The 15,872-nt window shown below is 45.7% G+C and overlaps 1 protein-coding gene across 5 annotated transcripts in view; it reads right to left on the bottom strand.

Moving 5' to 3' along the window:
- The window catches only part of FAM228B (family with sequence similarity 228 member B), a 29,601-nt gene that overhangs the window by 10,979 nt on the left and 2,750 nt on the right, over positions 1-15,872 (bottom strand). For 3 of the 5 annotated variants that reach the window (XM_072651449.1, XM_072651272.1, XM_072651359.1), the window contains exons 3-5: positions 13,821-13,930; positions 12,297-12,365; positions 6,683-6,874 (exon numbers count right to left, since the gene is read on the bottom strand). In XM_072651449.1, the coding sequence (XP_072507550.1) occupies positions 6,683-6,874; positions 12,297-12,365; positions 13,821-13,930 (371 nt within the window). Of the gene's footprint in view, positions 1-4,287; positions 4,338-4,977; positions 5,005-5,424; positions 5,442-6,148; positions 6,158-6,682; positions 6,875-12,296; positions 12,366-13,820; positions 13,931-15,872 lie in introns of all 5 variants that reach the window. The other 2 variants (XM_072651591.1, XM_072651515.1) reach the window with 2 other exon arrangements.

The raw sequence follows: 15,872 nt of genomic DNA, 5'->3' as shown, positions 1-15,872 counted from the left end.
AGAAAGGACTTAAGTCAGACCTTTTTGTGACTGGTTCTAGAAGTCCTGATAAGTTTTTATTTGTGAGCTATTTCACTGCACAAATTGAGGGTACTGAGAACAACTGTGCCCAGTCCTTCTGTGATTAGCGAGACTTTGCTGCTGGACGGGAAGCCTTTCGGGACCTTGAATTTCCTTTCTGAGATTTGTCTTCTGGTGTTTAATGAAACATTTTAAGAAAATGCCAACAGCTCAGTGGGATGGATCCCAATGGATGGCTGTCTGTCCCTGGGAATAAGGCTGGGAAGCCGACCTTGGGAAGGCTAAGTTTGCACCCTCTTGACTCTGTTGCCCACACCAGAAATCTTCCCACCTGGTTAATTCTGAGCCTGGCTGAATATCCTGCCATACGCTTGCTTACTTATCCTCTTCTTACCTGAAATCAAGTAGAACTGAGGATGCTGTATCCCGTCAGCCATGTGCTATCCACACATTCTGAGCCTGTGAGCTCAAGCCTGGAGAGCATCATTGCCGCAGTGATCATGATGGCCCTGCTTCTTCCTCTCCTCGCCAGTCTCTCTCACCAGGGCAAGTTAAGTTGTGGTTTTCAATGACAAATCTGGTCAAACAGCTAAGTAAACTGAAATTTGACCTTGTCGTATGACTGCCTAATTAGAGTGCTCTGTATCTGTGTATTGGAAAAGGTCCTTACTGTTTTCAGAATAGTTAGACTATGGGATAAGAGTGTGTGGGGCCAAAATATAAATCCATTAATTGGCTCGAGTTACAATCAGAAACATCTTCTATTTTGTTGTAATGAAAAGAATTTTAGTGTAGTCAGTTTTCTTAGCGGAGAATCACTTATGGGATATCTTGTGTTACCTCAAAGGGAAAGACAATTTTATTTGGCTTTTTTATTTAATTTGGGATTAACAACCTTTCCTAGAACATGACCTGTGGTGCAGACATGGTTTACTGGAGACACCTGCTTTGCTTTGCACTCTTTGGAACTTGATTACTTCTGGTGTTTAGATTTTTCATCCCGGGACTTTCTGCTACAATTGAAGTTAACTTGGAAACTTTTAAGTAAATCCCTTTGTGTATTAGAAGTTGTCTTCTTATAAAATAGTTCTGTTTTATATATGTTTTATTACCTTTTATATTTAAATTTATCCTTATATTTTATATAATTATATATTATATTTTAAATCATTTATTGTAATATATAATATTATAGTTATATATGTGTATATGTTTTTCTGTAAGGATTAGGTCCTTATCTATCTTCTGTTCCTCCTGAAGGGGGAACTAGAATTAACTGAGTTGAAATTCAATGCAATTAATTGAAATCAAGTGGTATTTAAGTTTGAAGTTCTACATAATAAAGTAAGAGTTATAAAGTAAAAAAACTGAGTAAAAATGTTAAGAAAAATTTAAGAAAGCAACAAGATCAGTTATATATATATATATGTACATATATTTTTGAAGATTTTAAGAATTCTGCCTTCTGTGGCATTTAAAAATATTTAGTTGGAATGTATGGGGTCCAGGAGGACTAGCCCCTCTAGTGTGAGGGCCTCCTGAGCCTTTTTCAGGGTTGCTTATCCACCCTTGGTGTCCGCCTTCGCCTAACTCTCATCTGTGGCTCCAGGAAGCATGTGCAGTGGCCATACCCTGGTAAAACCATCTCAGTAGATGAGCTAAACCAGGTTGTGAGGGTAACTGAGTTGGGGGAAGGGATGTCTATCCCACACATGTGAAGCCTTCCCATGGCAGAATGGGCGGATGGGAACAATTTGTTCCAGCGGCGATGAGGGCAGCTGAAGCAGTCACTGTGGAGCACTTAGAGCTTGGTCACACGTGGAAGATGCCAACGTCATCCACTGCATCCCAGGGCTACCACCAGTCGTCCTGCCTTTTGTCTTGACACCGGACTTCATTGCCTCTGGAAGAGAGGTGGAGGCTGATGACTTTGCACAGCTCTGTCTCACCCCAAGTCAAGAAATCACCTGTGATGCCGTTGGTTGTCTTTGAAAATGAAAGACAAACACAACAGCAGCAAAACATTTAGCTTTTGATTTTTCAGTTTGTCTTTGAATTTCTTCTCAGCAAGCTGGTCAGCTGACCTACATCATAGAAAGATAATAATGGAGTCAGGACCGATCCAGGGAAGTTCTCAGCCCTAGTTTCTGTGTCTGCTTTGGTCAATATGAAATCTTTCACCAGAAGGATTCATTTACAAGTCAGATTCTCATAGGTTTGGTGGGGTTTTTTTAAGATTATTCCTTTAGCTTGTTGTTAGTGGTGTTTGTATCAGGCACAAAGTTTGCATAAAGATGGAAACAGCCAGGGATGTTTAAAACTGAAATTCTCTGAGGTTTCCAGTGAATTATGGGTTCCTAATTTAATGTTATCAGAACCACAAGGTTTGAGTTGATTTTAACTCATTATTGGAGAGACAACGTTGAAGGGGTTGTTCTGAAGTGTTCTGAGATCTGCAAGAACATCCCAAAATATCTCCAAGCAATATGAAGCAGAGAAGCAGGTCTCCTACTGTGTTCAAGCTGCTCCAAGGACCTCCACGAGAAGGTGTTTGCAGAACAGACAGCAGGACATCTGAGGCTCTTCAGTGGGCATTGAGTGTGGAATGCTGGGACGCTCGCAGGTAACATGAATGCGCCTTACAGGATTGCTTTGGTCTTCTGCTGCACAAGTAGCTCTGGCTGAGTTCTCTTCATTATTTTGGAGACACGTCAATCTCTCTTCTAACCTGAATCCTTGGTTTTGGATACCCCTGCAATGACTTGTGCTGTGAGCAGCCAGTCTCATGGCTATTCATTTTCAACTTTGCCTTCGTTACTGCGTTTGAAATTTGTGTTCATGTGCCTTATTGATGACAATGATTGTGTTAAGGATCTTAAAAGTCTATGGACAAGTCATCATTGATCAAAGAGGAAGTGAGAAAAGTAAAATTGATCCTGCATCATTTCTTATTGACTCAATTTACAAGTAATTGAATTGTAACTGCTTAAATCATGGTTCTTTGTCTCTGGTCTGTAACCGCCATCTAGTCTTGCCTCAAGGAGTCTAACTGACCTTGGGGAATGTATGTGAACAGGAAGGGGGTCAGGCCTCGTACCTTTAGTCCACTGAGCTATCCCGCAAGGATGTCCAAAAAGGACCGGTCCATTGTCTCTAGCCCTTCTTGATCCCAGTAGAGAACACAGGGGTTGTAACCAGTACCATTACCAAACTCCCAACTGTTCTGTTCTTCTCAGTCCCATGATGTCATCTATCCCACTCTGTGTTTTGTGTTGTACTCCCCAAAACCTCTAATGGGGGAGCTGTCCTTTTACTTGGGGGTCTTTGGCATTAATGGAGGCCAGCTGTGGAACCATTTATTGACAGGCAGCACGTCCCTGCTAACAAATCTTATCTTGCATGGAGATCTGCCTCAGTTTGCCCTTCTGTAAAATTCAATCACAATAAGCAGTTCGTTGCTGCCAATGGATGATAAACTAGGCCAAGAATTGGAGGGAAGAAGAATGCAGGTGAGGCAGCCCCACCACGTGGGAGTCCTTGATTTTGGCCTAGTCTCCCTGTAGCCCAGGATGAGACCTTGAACCAAGCAGTGTCTCAGAGAAGGGGCCCAGTTCCAAGGGTGGGCTTAGCCCCAGAGTGACGCTTTCTTCAGATGGTTTTCTATGCCATGGCAGGGAGAAGAGGCAGAATGACCCTCAGGTCCTGAAAGGATCAAACTGTGTGCAAAATGCACAGGCAACTCGTTTACTAAACACCAGGAAACAAAAAAGCCAGAGGACCTGGTTCCCAGCTGGAATTCTGTGACATCTCCACGGTTCATGGACACTGGTGAGAAGAGAAGCTTGGTGAGCAGACTCCAGAGCCTGCTCCCTTTACCCCCAAGTAGAGATTCTAGGCCCCTCCTAGAGGGAGGCCTAGGCATCAAAACAAACAGCAGGATGTTTCCACTGAAGCCGCCTGTCTAGAGGTCATTGGAATCACTGGCTGCCTGCAGTAAGGCTCTCCCTTAGGGTGAGCCCCAGGAGAGAGGCCTCAGGGGGCTGGGGAGACCCTCTGTAGAGGATGACAAGAGCCACAGGGTAGGAAGGTGTGAATCTGCCCTCCTGACGCCCCCACTGAGACCCCCCTTCCCCACTTTACTAGTACACAAGGACTCATCAGTCACTTCACTTTGTCTTAATCTGGATTAGAACTCACATCCAGGAAGGAGACAATGCTCCAATACAAGATTGGTCCCAGAGTTACCAGACCCCAGGGCTACTCTACCTTTAAATAACAGGGGTCCTTTTTCATCATGTAAAAAGGGTTCCTACATTCTAGGATCATGATGCTCTATGGAGAAAGGAAAAGAACAATGAACAGGACGGATTCAGTCCACATGGGGCTCACTCCCTCATGGCACCAGAGACAGAAACAGGATGGTCGATCAATCCAAGACATAAACCAGCTACAGAAAAAGTCCTGATCAAGAGGGAAACGACTTGAGCCACTGGATGAAATTGGATGACCAGTGCGTCAGGACTTGTGGGGTGCATCAGACACAAGTGGGGCTTTGGTGTCTAAGAGAGGGGGCATCCAGCAACTGCCCAAACACCAACCTCGGGACCCCTCAGAGGAGGCTGACTCAGTGCCTGTAATGGGCACTAGAGGAGATGAGTCCAGAAGGTGGGTCACACCTCCCTTCCTTGAACCTTAGTCCACCAACCATGTCATCTGAGAGACGCATCCCACCAAGAGTTCAGAGAAGACCACCAGACATGAGGAGCAAAGGCAGCTTTGGGACTTAATAAGAGCCCTGAGCCAGGGCCCAACAGGAATTTGCTCTGTGTACCAAGGGAAAATTCACAAGGGCTCCACAGAAGTAGGAACGGATGTCTCCCCAACAAGGAGCTGTGTGCAGAGTGCTTTAGTTATTCCCCTTCTGCCACACACGTTCTCCAGGAGCGCCTTTCACACTGCTGTCCTTGCTATGTTTTCTAAAAGCTGTATAAACAATCAACGAAGAGCATGCCAGCAGGGAGCCATGAAGGCCAGGACCAGACAACTGCCCTCCAGCCCTCGGGGTCACACCAGAGCTGTGTGGAGGGGCCCAGTCTGCCAGGGGGCTCAGACTACAATGAACCCTCTGAATGCCTGGCACACAGTAAGCACTTCACAAATGTTGGTGACTAACGTTTTCAGAATGAAATGATCAGATCCAGAAGTTATTAACTGCTCTGCCTTTTGGCAAGTTGCAGGCACCAATAGGCATCTCTCGAGCTGCCTGGAGCACCCTCCCTCACTGCTGTTCTGCCTGGGGCCAGCCTTGGGGTCTCAGTCCTTGTTAGACCAGATGTTCTGTCCTGGGAGTCAGTAGCATCCTCCAGCCCCAGACTGTCGTTTTTGTCCACCACAAACACATACCTTTGCCTTTTCTGCTTCTTTTGAGCAAATTCTGCCTCCTGTCATGGGCCTCACCATAAGTCCCTGTGATAGCCAAGAGGCTAGATTTCCCCACAGGGCTAGGAGATTTCACACACAACCATCAGGAGCCCCTGGTTTCAACCCAGCTTTGTGTCCCTGCCCATCTTATGGTTCTCACCTGCCTGTGAGCTGTCAGTCACCTTGGAGAAATGAGCATCGATGGTTTCCTCTCTCACCCTTCCTTCCCAGTTTGAGAAGATTCAAGGGAAACAACCTTGTTCTTTCTTTTGGTGAACTGGCCAAGAACCTGCCATTCCTATCCTTCAGATGTGGGTCGGAAATCAAAGTCCCTTCCCTCTGATTGCTTCCCTGTCTACATCCACTCTGTCCTCCACAAGCCCTGATCAATCAGGTTAGTTCACCCCACCAGAAGCAAAAGGAAAGGCACGCTCTTGTCACCTGTCCTTGGGTGAGTCCATGCTGGCTTCTGGGGCTTCCCTTTCTGCAGGTTCAGAAACCATCACTTTAATGAGTTCTAGAATTTTGCTAGCACAAAACCATAAAATGACAAGGGGAGGGGGTCTGGACCTCATTTCATAGTTGAGGACTCTGACCCCCTTGGTACGCATAGCCTCTTCCCTCTTATCCCCAGAGATGACAAAACTCCCAAAGCAGGTGCCTTTCTTTGTATGCCTTGCATGCCACAGCTGCTTAATAAATGCACAGGTGCTTCCTGGACTATGAATCAGAATGGTCATACTCTGTACTTCTGGGAAAAAAATATCACTTCTGCACATAATTTAACTGAATGGAATTACACTCGTCCCCAAGACTTATGTTCACTCCATGTGTGTCTCTCGGTCTCTGTCTTCTCTCTCTCTCTCTCTCTCTCTCTCTCTCTCTCTCTCTCTCTCTCTCTCTCTCTCTCTCTCTCTCATCTCCATCTCTTTTGGCCCTGAATGAACTTGTCCAGCCATGAAAAGGAAGGACATTAAGGACCAGAGCTACTAGCTTCCCTTTGCCAGACTAGTCTCCCCAAGAGGCTGCCCTGGAGTCTCCTTCATGGGAGACAACACCAGGGTCTGGCACTCAGGTCAGTTTGGGCCTGGGCCCCACTGAAACAGATGCCCACCTGAACCCCAGAGAATGAGTACAGGAACTAGGGGTTCATTTCTATGCCTTGAGCTCCTGCTTCAGGGAGTGCTCCCGAAAGAATGGGGCCACGGTCTCCTCTATGGGCAGAACCAGAGCTCAGTACCGTGGCATCCCTGAATCGCAAGTAACCATCCAACTCCAAACGCTTCCTCTTCTGGATCTCCTTGGGGGAACCAACTTTGTTGATGATTTTCTGCTGGAGAGGACAGGCGACGTTCTCCACCCATCTCTTGTGTAGCATCTCCTTTCTTCTTGCATTTAAAAAATCTTGGCGCTGCAAATACTTGTCCAATTCCTGGGGGAAAGTGGCACAGAATAGACAAATGAGGGCTTTTGCTCCAAGAGACAGCCTCATTTGTTTCCTCTCACCTAAGCCACGATGCCCTCCCACCATCTTTCACAACCATTCTTCCCAAAGAGAAGAGGCTCTGAAGACAAAGTAGGTGTTCTCTCTTCAGACCCAGGGCACACTCCTTTCTGTAGATATCTGATGGGAAAGGCTCCCTGGGCTTCTCTGGAAACTCATTCCTAAATCTCACTCCCCTCCCTCAGTTGTGCTTTCCATCACTAACCTCAGATCCATCTTATTTCAACCTATTCTTTCTGTAGTGGGGATGAAAACTGGGGTCCCTGTTGCTCTGTTTGACCCTGTTATTCTTGCCTAGTCCAAGTGGGAGAGCCAATGGCCCAACAAGAAAAGTCATATGTTTGCTCCCCAAAACCATTTTTTCCAAGGTTTTAACAAAACAAAAATTCAAGTCATTTTTGAAAATTTTGAAATTTTTTTCAACAGTTAAGATGCAAAGTGGCTAGAGATCCTCCCTTTCTCCAGAGTTTGCAAAGCAAAGCAGAAACACCTACTGCCCATGTCTAGCCATGGAAGTTTGTACCTTGCACAGGAGGGCTGAACCCAGCATTGCCAAGGATGAAGAAATTGGGCTGAATCACATGGGGAGTGGGAGATGAGATGGAGTGACCAAGCTGCTTTCAGTCCTCTCCTGCTCAAGGACTGGTGGGACTTATAGTCTGGGACTGGCTAAGGCTCCTTTACCAGGCCACCAACCACTAGGCAATGAATTCTTTGCCCATGTCCATTCAGAAACTAAGAAACATATAAACCATCCCTCCCTCCTGGATGGCACCCTCAGCTTCCACAATGGCAGTACCAGACTGGTGGACAGTAAGCCTGAGAGGGCTTACAAGGCACATGATCCTCTGTCTATGAGTATTCATTAGCAGTTGTCACTGTTCTAAATGTGAGGCTCTTGTCCAACAGTGAACCAATCAAGTCACCTGTTAAACAGAACCATGTGCAGATAGATGGTCCTGTTGTGAATGAAATCACAAGAACTGGGGATGAGGCAACCAAAGCAGGGCAAGCCCCTGGGATTCTACTGCAGCAGGCAAAGTCCAGCTCATTACCCAAGGCAACAGTCAATGCTGTTTTATGGGGTGATTGGCTATGACACTGGGCATGCTCATTGGGAGAGTAAGAACAAAGCTGCACCCGTGTTTTGGGCAGGGGATGAAGAGGTAGAGAAGACCCTACGAAGAACACACAGAATCACAGGCTTCTGGATCTGGACTGCACTTCCAAGTCATCTGTGAACAAGAATCCATCTACCACCTACCTAACAAATGGCCTGAGAGCTTGAAAACCTCCAGGAGGGGCAGTCCACTCCACTTTGAGAGGAATCCCTCACTGTTAGTGTTTGGCAAGATCTCCAAGTCTAGACAACACATCTAGGGAGACTGGGGGATTTGGGTGCAGTTAGCAGTGAGCATAGCAAGGCTTGTGAGGAGTGGGTAGAAAATTCTGGTCCAGAATTATAAAATAAAAGATGCCAAAGGTTTGGAGGATATTCAGAAGCCTTCCTGTAGAGAGGAGTGTCTCCCAGAAGAGTTGGGTGGAGGCTAGGCTAGGCCCAGCTCCTCTGCAGCAACTTAAAATGGCAACAATGTTCCAAAGAAAAGAAAAAAAGCCAGAAGATAAAAGATGGGGAACTCTGCATGAAACTACCAAAAAGCCAGGGGCAAAAAGGTCCCCAGTACAATGTATCAGTACAAAGAGGTAGAGGAAAACAAGGAGAAATGCCAGCCAGGAGAATTAACATGGCAGCACACACTGGGCCTCTACAAGAGAAAAGGTACATCCCCAGAGAACTTCAGAGTGGTTCGGAATCTCAAGGAAAATCAGCATCAAAAGACTGGAAATAAGACCAAGAACTTCAAAAGAAGAATTTCAGGGAAGCAATAGGCTCTGTAAGGAACGGAGAGGTGCAGGCCAATTAAAAGAATAAGAGATGGAAAAACAAACAAGAGGGGAAAATGTCAACAATAAAAGTGGAAGATTTTGGCTCTTTACAAGCCAAAACAAAAGGGCTAGAGAACAAAGCACAATGAGACAATTATAGTTATCTCAGAAAAAAATGTGAAGAAACAAGGAGGATTCATACCGTATTCTGGGAAACCATGAATTCTTCTACCCCACCCTCACCCTCCAAAGCTCCCAGCAACCTGAAAGTCTTGAAAATGCACAGCAGAATGCACCTGGAATCCACAGCTTGCCAGTAGGGAGGAACCTGAAGTTTAATTTAATTAATTAATTTTATTAAGTTCCTAAACTGCAGTATCAAAGAGAAAATCCTACAAGCAGCCAAGAAGAAGCAATTCACATGCTCAAAAAGGGCTAAATCAATGTGTAAGACTATTCAGCAATGATTTAAAAAATGAAAGACAGCTGAAATGTGCTGTGCCAAACATCAAAGAGAAATTAATGGACACTCCAAAACTGATGATCCTGCAATTTAACATATTGTATCATGAGATCTTCAAAAACATCAGAAAATTTAACTGTTTCTTCCTGAGAAATTCAGAGTTGAGCAGTGCCTTTGACATGCACATTGATCAAAGAAGTGAAAATTACAACTGTGGCATCTAGAATTAAATACAAGTAATGAATGAAGAATTACCCAGGATTACATTCTAAAAGGAAGTGATAAGAAAGTTGTAGGTCTTAGGTCATATCTGGTGTAAATGAAAGAACAGGGCCTGAGAAGTGAAATAATATTGAAAATAATAGATCTGAAGCTGGAAATCATCCAGTCCAACTCCTTTATTTTACTGAGGAAACTGGGACTCATAAGTGATTTTGCTCAAGACCACAGTACAGTATTCAAACCCAAGTCCTTTGACTATATAACCTAGCACTCTGCTTGCCTCCCTTTTAAAAATTCAGATGCATAAATTGAACCCCAAAAGTAAAGGATAATGAAAAAAGAGGTGACAGGCAGGGGCCAGAAGGCGATTCTTTCTCAATTACAAGTAAAAACAATTTTTAACATTCATTTTGCTAATTTTGGGTTCAGCTTTCTTTCTCTCCCTCCTCCTTGAGAAGACAAACAATTTGATATAGATTACTTACATATATACATATGCAGTGATGCAAAACATTTCCATATTGACCATGTTACCAAAAAAAGACTCCTCTCCCAAAAAAAGAAAAATAAAGAACAAAATATGCTTCAATCTGCATTCAGACTCCATGAGCTCTTTCCCTGGAGGTGGATAGTATTTTTTATCATGAGACCTTTGGAACTATCTCAGATCATTGTATTGCTAAGTATAGCTAAACCATTCACAGTTCAGCATTGTACAGTGTTGCTGTTACTGTATACAATGTTCTCCTGGTTCCACTTTCTTCACTTTGCATCAGTTCATATAAGTCTTCCCAGGTTTTTCTGAAACCATCCTACTCATGATTTCTTATAACATAATAGTTTTCTATCACAATCTTATGCCACAACTTGTTCAGCCATTCCCCAACTGACGGATATTTCCTCAATTTTTAATTCTTAATCATCACAAAAAGAATTACTATAAATATTTTTGTACACATAGGTCCTTTTCCTTTTCCTTTGATCTCTTTGAGATGCAGACTCAGTAGTACTATTGCTGGGTCAAAGGATATGCAGTGTTATAGCCCTTTGGGCATAGTATCAAATTGCTGTGCAGAATGGTTGGATCAGCTCACAATTCCACTAACAGTGCATCAGTGTCCCAATTTTTTCACATCCTCACCAACATTTGTCATTTCCTTTTTCTGTCACAATAGCCAATCTGACGAGTGTGTAATGGTACCTCAGAGTTGTTTTCATTTGCATTTCTCCAAACAACAATGATTTAGAATATTTTTTTAATATGAGTATAGATAGCTTTGATTTCTTCATCTGAAAACTTTCTGTTCCTATCCTTTGGCCATTTATCAATTGGAGAATGACCCATATTTCTATAATTTGACTCATTTTTCTATATATTTGAGAAATGAGACCTTTATCAGAGAAACTTACTGTAAAAATTTTTCCCAGTTTCCTGCTTTCCTTTTAGTCTTGACTGCATTGGTTTTGTTTCTAAAAAAAAAAACCCTTTCAGATTTAATGTAATCAAACTTATCCATTTTATATCTCATAATGCTCCCTGTCTCGTTTTGTCATAAAGCCTTACCTCATCTATAGATGTGTCAGCTAAACTATTCCATGCTTCCCTAATTTACTTATGGTATCACCCTTTAGTTCTAAATCATGGGCCCATTTTGACCTTATATTGGTATACTACTGTATGAGATGTTGGTCTATACCTAGTTTCTGTCAAGCTGTTTTCCAGTTTTCTCTGCAAATAGTGAGTTCTTGTCCCAAAAGCTGGAGTCTTTGGGTTTATCACATGTAGATTACCAGTCACTTACTATGTAAGTATTGCATACCTCATCTATTCCACTGGTTCACCACTTTTATTTTTTAGCCAGCACCAGACTGTTTTGGTGATTGTGGCTTTGTAACATACTTTGAGATCCGGTATAGCTAGGCTGCTTTCCTTCATATTTTTTTCATTGATCCCCTTGATAGTTTTGACCTTTTATTCCTCCAGATGAATCTTATTTTTTCTAGCCCTATAAAATAATTTCTTGGTAGTTTGATTGATACAGCACTGCATTTTAGGGTTAGAGCTTCCTGAAAAGTAGAAAACCTCCCCCAGGGATGGATTCCCTGAAAAGTAGGATGGGACAGCAAGCCTTTGGTAATTCAAGAGGCAAAAAGAAATAATGAACAAAGTCAAAAGACTGAAATAATAGAAGAAACTTTGAGGTATCTGTTGTATCAGAAATAACAGACCTGGGAAATAGCCACAGGGGAGGGAAATCAGAAACCAGGGAATTCTCCACAAGCTGTGTGACCAAACAGAAATGGCAGGAAATCCCCAAAGGAAGCTGCCCAGACCTATCAGCCCAGAGGACAAGAGGAAGATGGAAAGAATCCAGCAGCCACCTCCCAAAGGAAGGCACACCGAAAACCCCGGGAAATAAGAGCAGCCAGAAAAAAGAGACAAAAGAACCACAGTCAAGAGCTCACAAAACTCAACTCCAAATACTTCAAAGGAGAGAAAATGTTAGGATACATCCAAGGTCATATAGCTGGTAAAGGCTTCCCTTGAAACTCAAGCATCTTAGCTGTCCAGAAGGCAGAGAAATCATGGGACTTGTCCAGCATCACCCATCCAGGAGGGGTTAGAGGTAGGACTGGAATCCAGACCAGCTTCCTACCCCCAAACCACACTGCTGGACAATGTACAATCATAGGATAGTCCCAGAGTCCTTGTGGCTATGGACAAGGTGACAAGAGTGGGGGGCCCATTCCCAGGCTGGCTGCCACGCTGTTGCTCACCTTTATGATGTAGTTCTCTCTGCACAAGATGACCTCGACAGCAGCATCAATATCGTCCTTCACTAAAGTCTAAAACAGAAGTGACACAGACACCTTCTTGAGAAGTTCTGTGCAAATCCATCATGTATTGGGGGAGGGGCAACCTACAGCCAGGTAATGCCACGGACACAAATCAAATTCTGCCTCTTCCACCTATGTCCTGTAGGACCTTGGGCAGATCACTTCACTCCCTGGGCCTCAGTAAAATGTCTCTGAAGTTCCTTCCAGACTTGGATTTGGGACACTCATAAATTCATAGGAGACAAAATCCACAAAAGGAGCCAGGGACGCAAACCTCCCAATGGCATCAATTCAGAGCCGAGTGAACGGCTGGGCCCAAAGATTTGCCATGAACAGTTCAATGTCAGCATAGGCTGAGTAGGGTCTGCAGTAGGAATGAGGAAGCCAGAACCCCCAGAGGTCATGAAGATGAGGTAATGGCCACTGGAACTGAGGGCCTCCAACTTGCATCAAGGAAGCTAGGAGGCCTCAGGCTGGGAGGGGTCCTGACCCTGTGGGGAAAGTGGAGGGTCACACTCAGTGGACTTCAGGTCTAGTCAAAGAGGGAGATAGCATCAGACAATAGAGGGGAGACTTTAGGGAACTTCATGATGGAACAGCCAAAAGAAAACCCACCTCCCAGCCATTCAGCCAAAACTTTTCACAGTCTCAGGTGTTGTTAGGAGAGACCCAGCTCTCTGCTCCAGCAGAACTCATCTGGAGTCCTCTGTTCAGTTCTGGGCACCTCCTTTAGGAAGTCTGGAGACTGTCCAGGGAGGGGGGAGGGAAGGTCCTGGAGAAGGAGAGACCCAGTGGGGATAGGACACCCAGAAGCCAGTGAGGGACTCTGGGGTGGAGTAGGGAAGGCCTGGTGATCATGGGGACAGGTGGGTAAGACCAGGTAACTGCAGAGGTCTCTTCCAGTGGTCCTTTGATCCACCCCCTGTTTGAAAGAGAAGCTTCAGGGGGGGTGGCCTGGTCAGTGCCCTCAGCTGGTCACTTTGGCAGCAGTGTGGAGGATGGGTTTGAGGGCTGTCCCCACCGTCCAGGGTGACCACAGCATGAGTGGAGAGGGGCCCAACTGAGCGTTCCTGGGGAGGTCGAGTTCAAGGACAGAAGGGGTGAGGACGAGAGGACAAGGTAAGGGGGAGGGAGGACAAAGACGATGAGCTCGACTTCAGACATGCGGCTCTCCATTTGGAGATGTCCAGTGAGTCATTAGTAAAGCCGGCCTCAAGCTCTGGAGATAGGGGAGCCCCGGCCTCCGATAAGAGGAGGCGCTCTTGGATCCTGGGGAGGGTGGAAGAGGTGGGGGTCACGCAGGCTCGGGAGAGGGGGCAGCATCCCACTCCTCCAGAGGTTTCCACCACCCTGGTCCCAGGGTCAGGTCTCTGTCCTTCTCCTGAGGCCTCCATCCGTGGCATGTCATCTAACCAAATTCACCTCAAATTGTCTAATGCGTGCGGGGGCCGCCCTGCTCCATACCTCCGCAAAGGGCACGTCTGGGGCTTCCGGGCACCCTTTGGAGCTTCTCTGTGTCTGGGAATCTGTGCCTCTCAAGTCCGTCTTCACTGTGGTCACACACAGCAGCGACTCTGCAAAGGAGACGCGCCACCACACAGAGTCAGAACTCTCGTCCAGACTCCCCTTTGAGAGGTGAGGGAACCGAGGCGCAGATGGCACTGCGACTTCCTGGGGTCAGGAAGACCTGAGTTCAAATCGAGCCTCAGGAACTTCGTAGACCTTGTACGAGTCCCCTCACCTTCCTCTTCTGTAAAACGGAGCTCCTGTTAGCACTCACCTCCCAAAGACATGATCCTCGCAAAATGCTTAACGCCGTGCCAGGCACACAGCAGGTGCTTAAATGTTCCCCCCTTCCCTTCCCTCCCACTTGGACAGCTCCCTCCACCTAATTAACCGCGGACTGTTTGTAGCCAGCTGAGTGGCCTGGGCACGGGGCCGAATGCACGCTCCTTTGGCGGAGCTCTGGAGTGCTGCGCACTGGAGATCCAAAGGGAAACGAAGGCAGGGGACACAGCCCAGGGGAAGGGGCAGGGCTCGTCTGGAACGTCACTACTTCATGTCAGTGCTCCCGGGCTGGAGCGGCGCAGACCTCCCATGGCACACTCAGGATTCACATAAATACCACTACAAAATAGTCTTTGTAGAAACACAAGAAGGCTTAACATTCCGTGTTCATGGCTGGGCTGTGCCAATGTGGTCAAAACGACAACAGCTACCAGAGCTCCCCTACGGATGGAGTGCTATACCAACCAAAGAACTCAAGAGCCAGTATAAATAAATAAATGGATGGATGGATGGATGAATAGATAGATAGATAGATAGATAGATAGATAGATAGATAGATAGATAGATAGATAGATAGATAGATAGATAGACAGACAAATAAATAAATGAAGGCCTTCACTGGGAGGAAGAGAAGGTAAAGAATTTCTAGGGAAATAATGAAAAAGAAAAATCAGTAGGAATGCAGGTAGCCCCACACTGCCAGATCCCAAACTACAGAAGAAAAGAAAGCTGAAATCATGGTCCAAAAATGTATATTACGGGAACCTATGAGACCAGAAAGAGCCCCATAATTCTGCCCACATTAGTCACCATGAGGAGACAGGGCAGGGTGTCAGGGGGAGGGGCATCAAGTTCAGATCAGTGTCTCACCAAGTGACCAGCATGTAAAAGGATATGTCTTTAAAAAGTTACAGGAAAAAAGAAAGTTGGTTAAAGATCCGGGGAGGGGGGGTGTGGAGGGGTTGTTGACCATCCCAAAACACAAAGGAGACATCCGAAGACGTTGTGCAGCCCTCCAGGGGACAAATAGGGTTTCTTTCCATCAGTCATCTCTGACGAGAATGAACACATCAATAAATAAGGTGAAGACCCCCATTCCCAATAGAAACGGGGCCAAAGAACAGGAGCAAAAAGCCCCAAATTCTCAGCAGCTCTCTGGGGAAATGCCCCCAACATGAACAACAATCTTAGAAAAGCCAATTGGAGCAATTCTGAGGTCTGACCCCATGCCCAGAAAACTGGCAAAGGTCATGAAAGGTTGGGGAAAGTCCATGTCAGAGGGGCCGTGGGAAGGCGGTACAATAATCTACTCTTACTGGAGCTGGGAATTGGCTCAACTATCCAGAAAAACTGATCTGGAACCTGCCAGAAATGTGAATCCATTGTCTCTCCCCTTCAATCCCATCACTGGACACAGACTCTGCAGGCGGTCATTCAGTAAGCATTTCTGAAGCCGCTGTCTATGCCAGGCCCTGGAAACACAAACATGGGCATTGGAGGCCCTCCCTCCAAGGAACTTGTATTCTGATGGGAGGAGACAGGGAGCATTCACAGGGATTGGGGGTGTAGTGCCACCGGACAGTCAGCCACCTCCCCCTTTCCTAAAGCAATGGTCAGTAAGAGGTGGGAAGGGGAGGGGTGCAGCAACAGTATAGATGGTAAGATGCCCTGCTGTGGCACCGTGGTCTGGGGCCACTTGAGAGTGTGTGAATGGCATCATGACCTCTG

This window comes from Notamacropus eugenii, chromosome 1 (genome assembly GCF_028372415.1).
Source record: "Notamacropus eugenii isolate mMacEug1 chromosome 1, mMacEug1.pri_v2, whole genome shotgun sequence".
Lineage (NCBI taxonomy): Eukaryota > Metazoa > Chordata > Mammalia > Diprotodontia > Macropodidae > Notamacropus > Notamacropus eugenii.
Note: the sequence above shows the minus strand (reverse complement) of the source record. Positions and strands in the feature narration are given on the sequence as shown.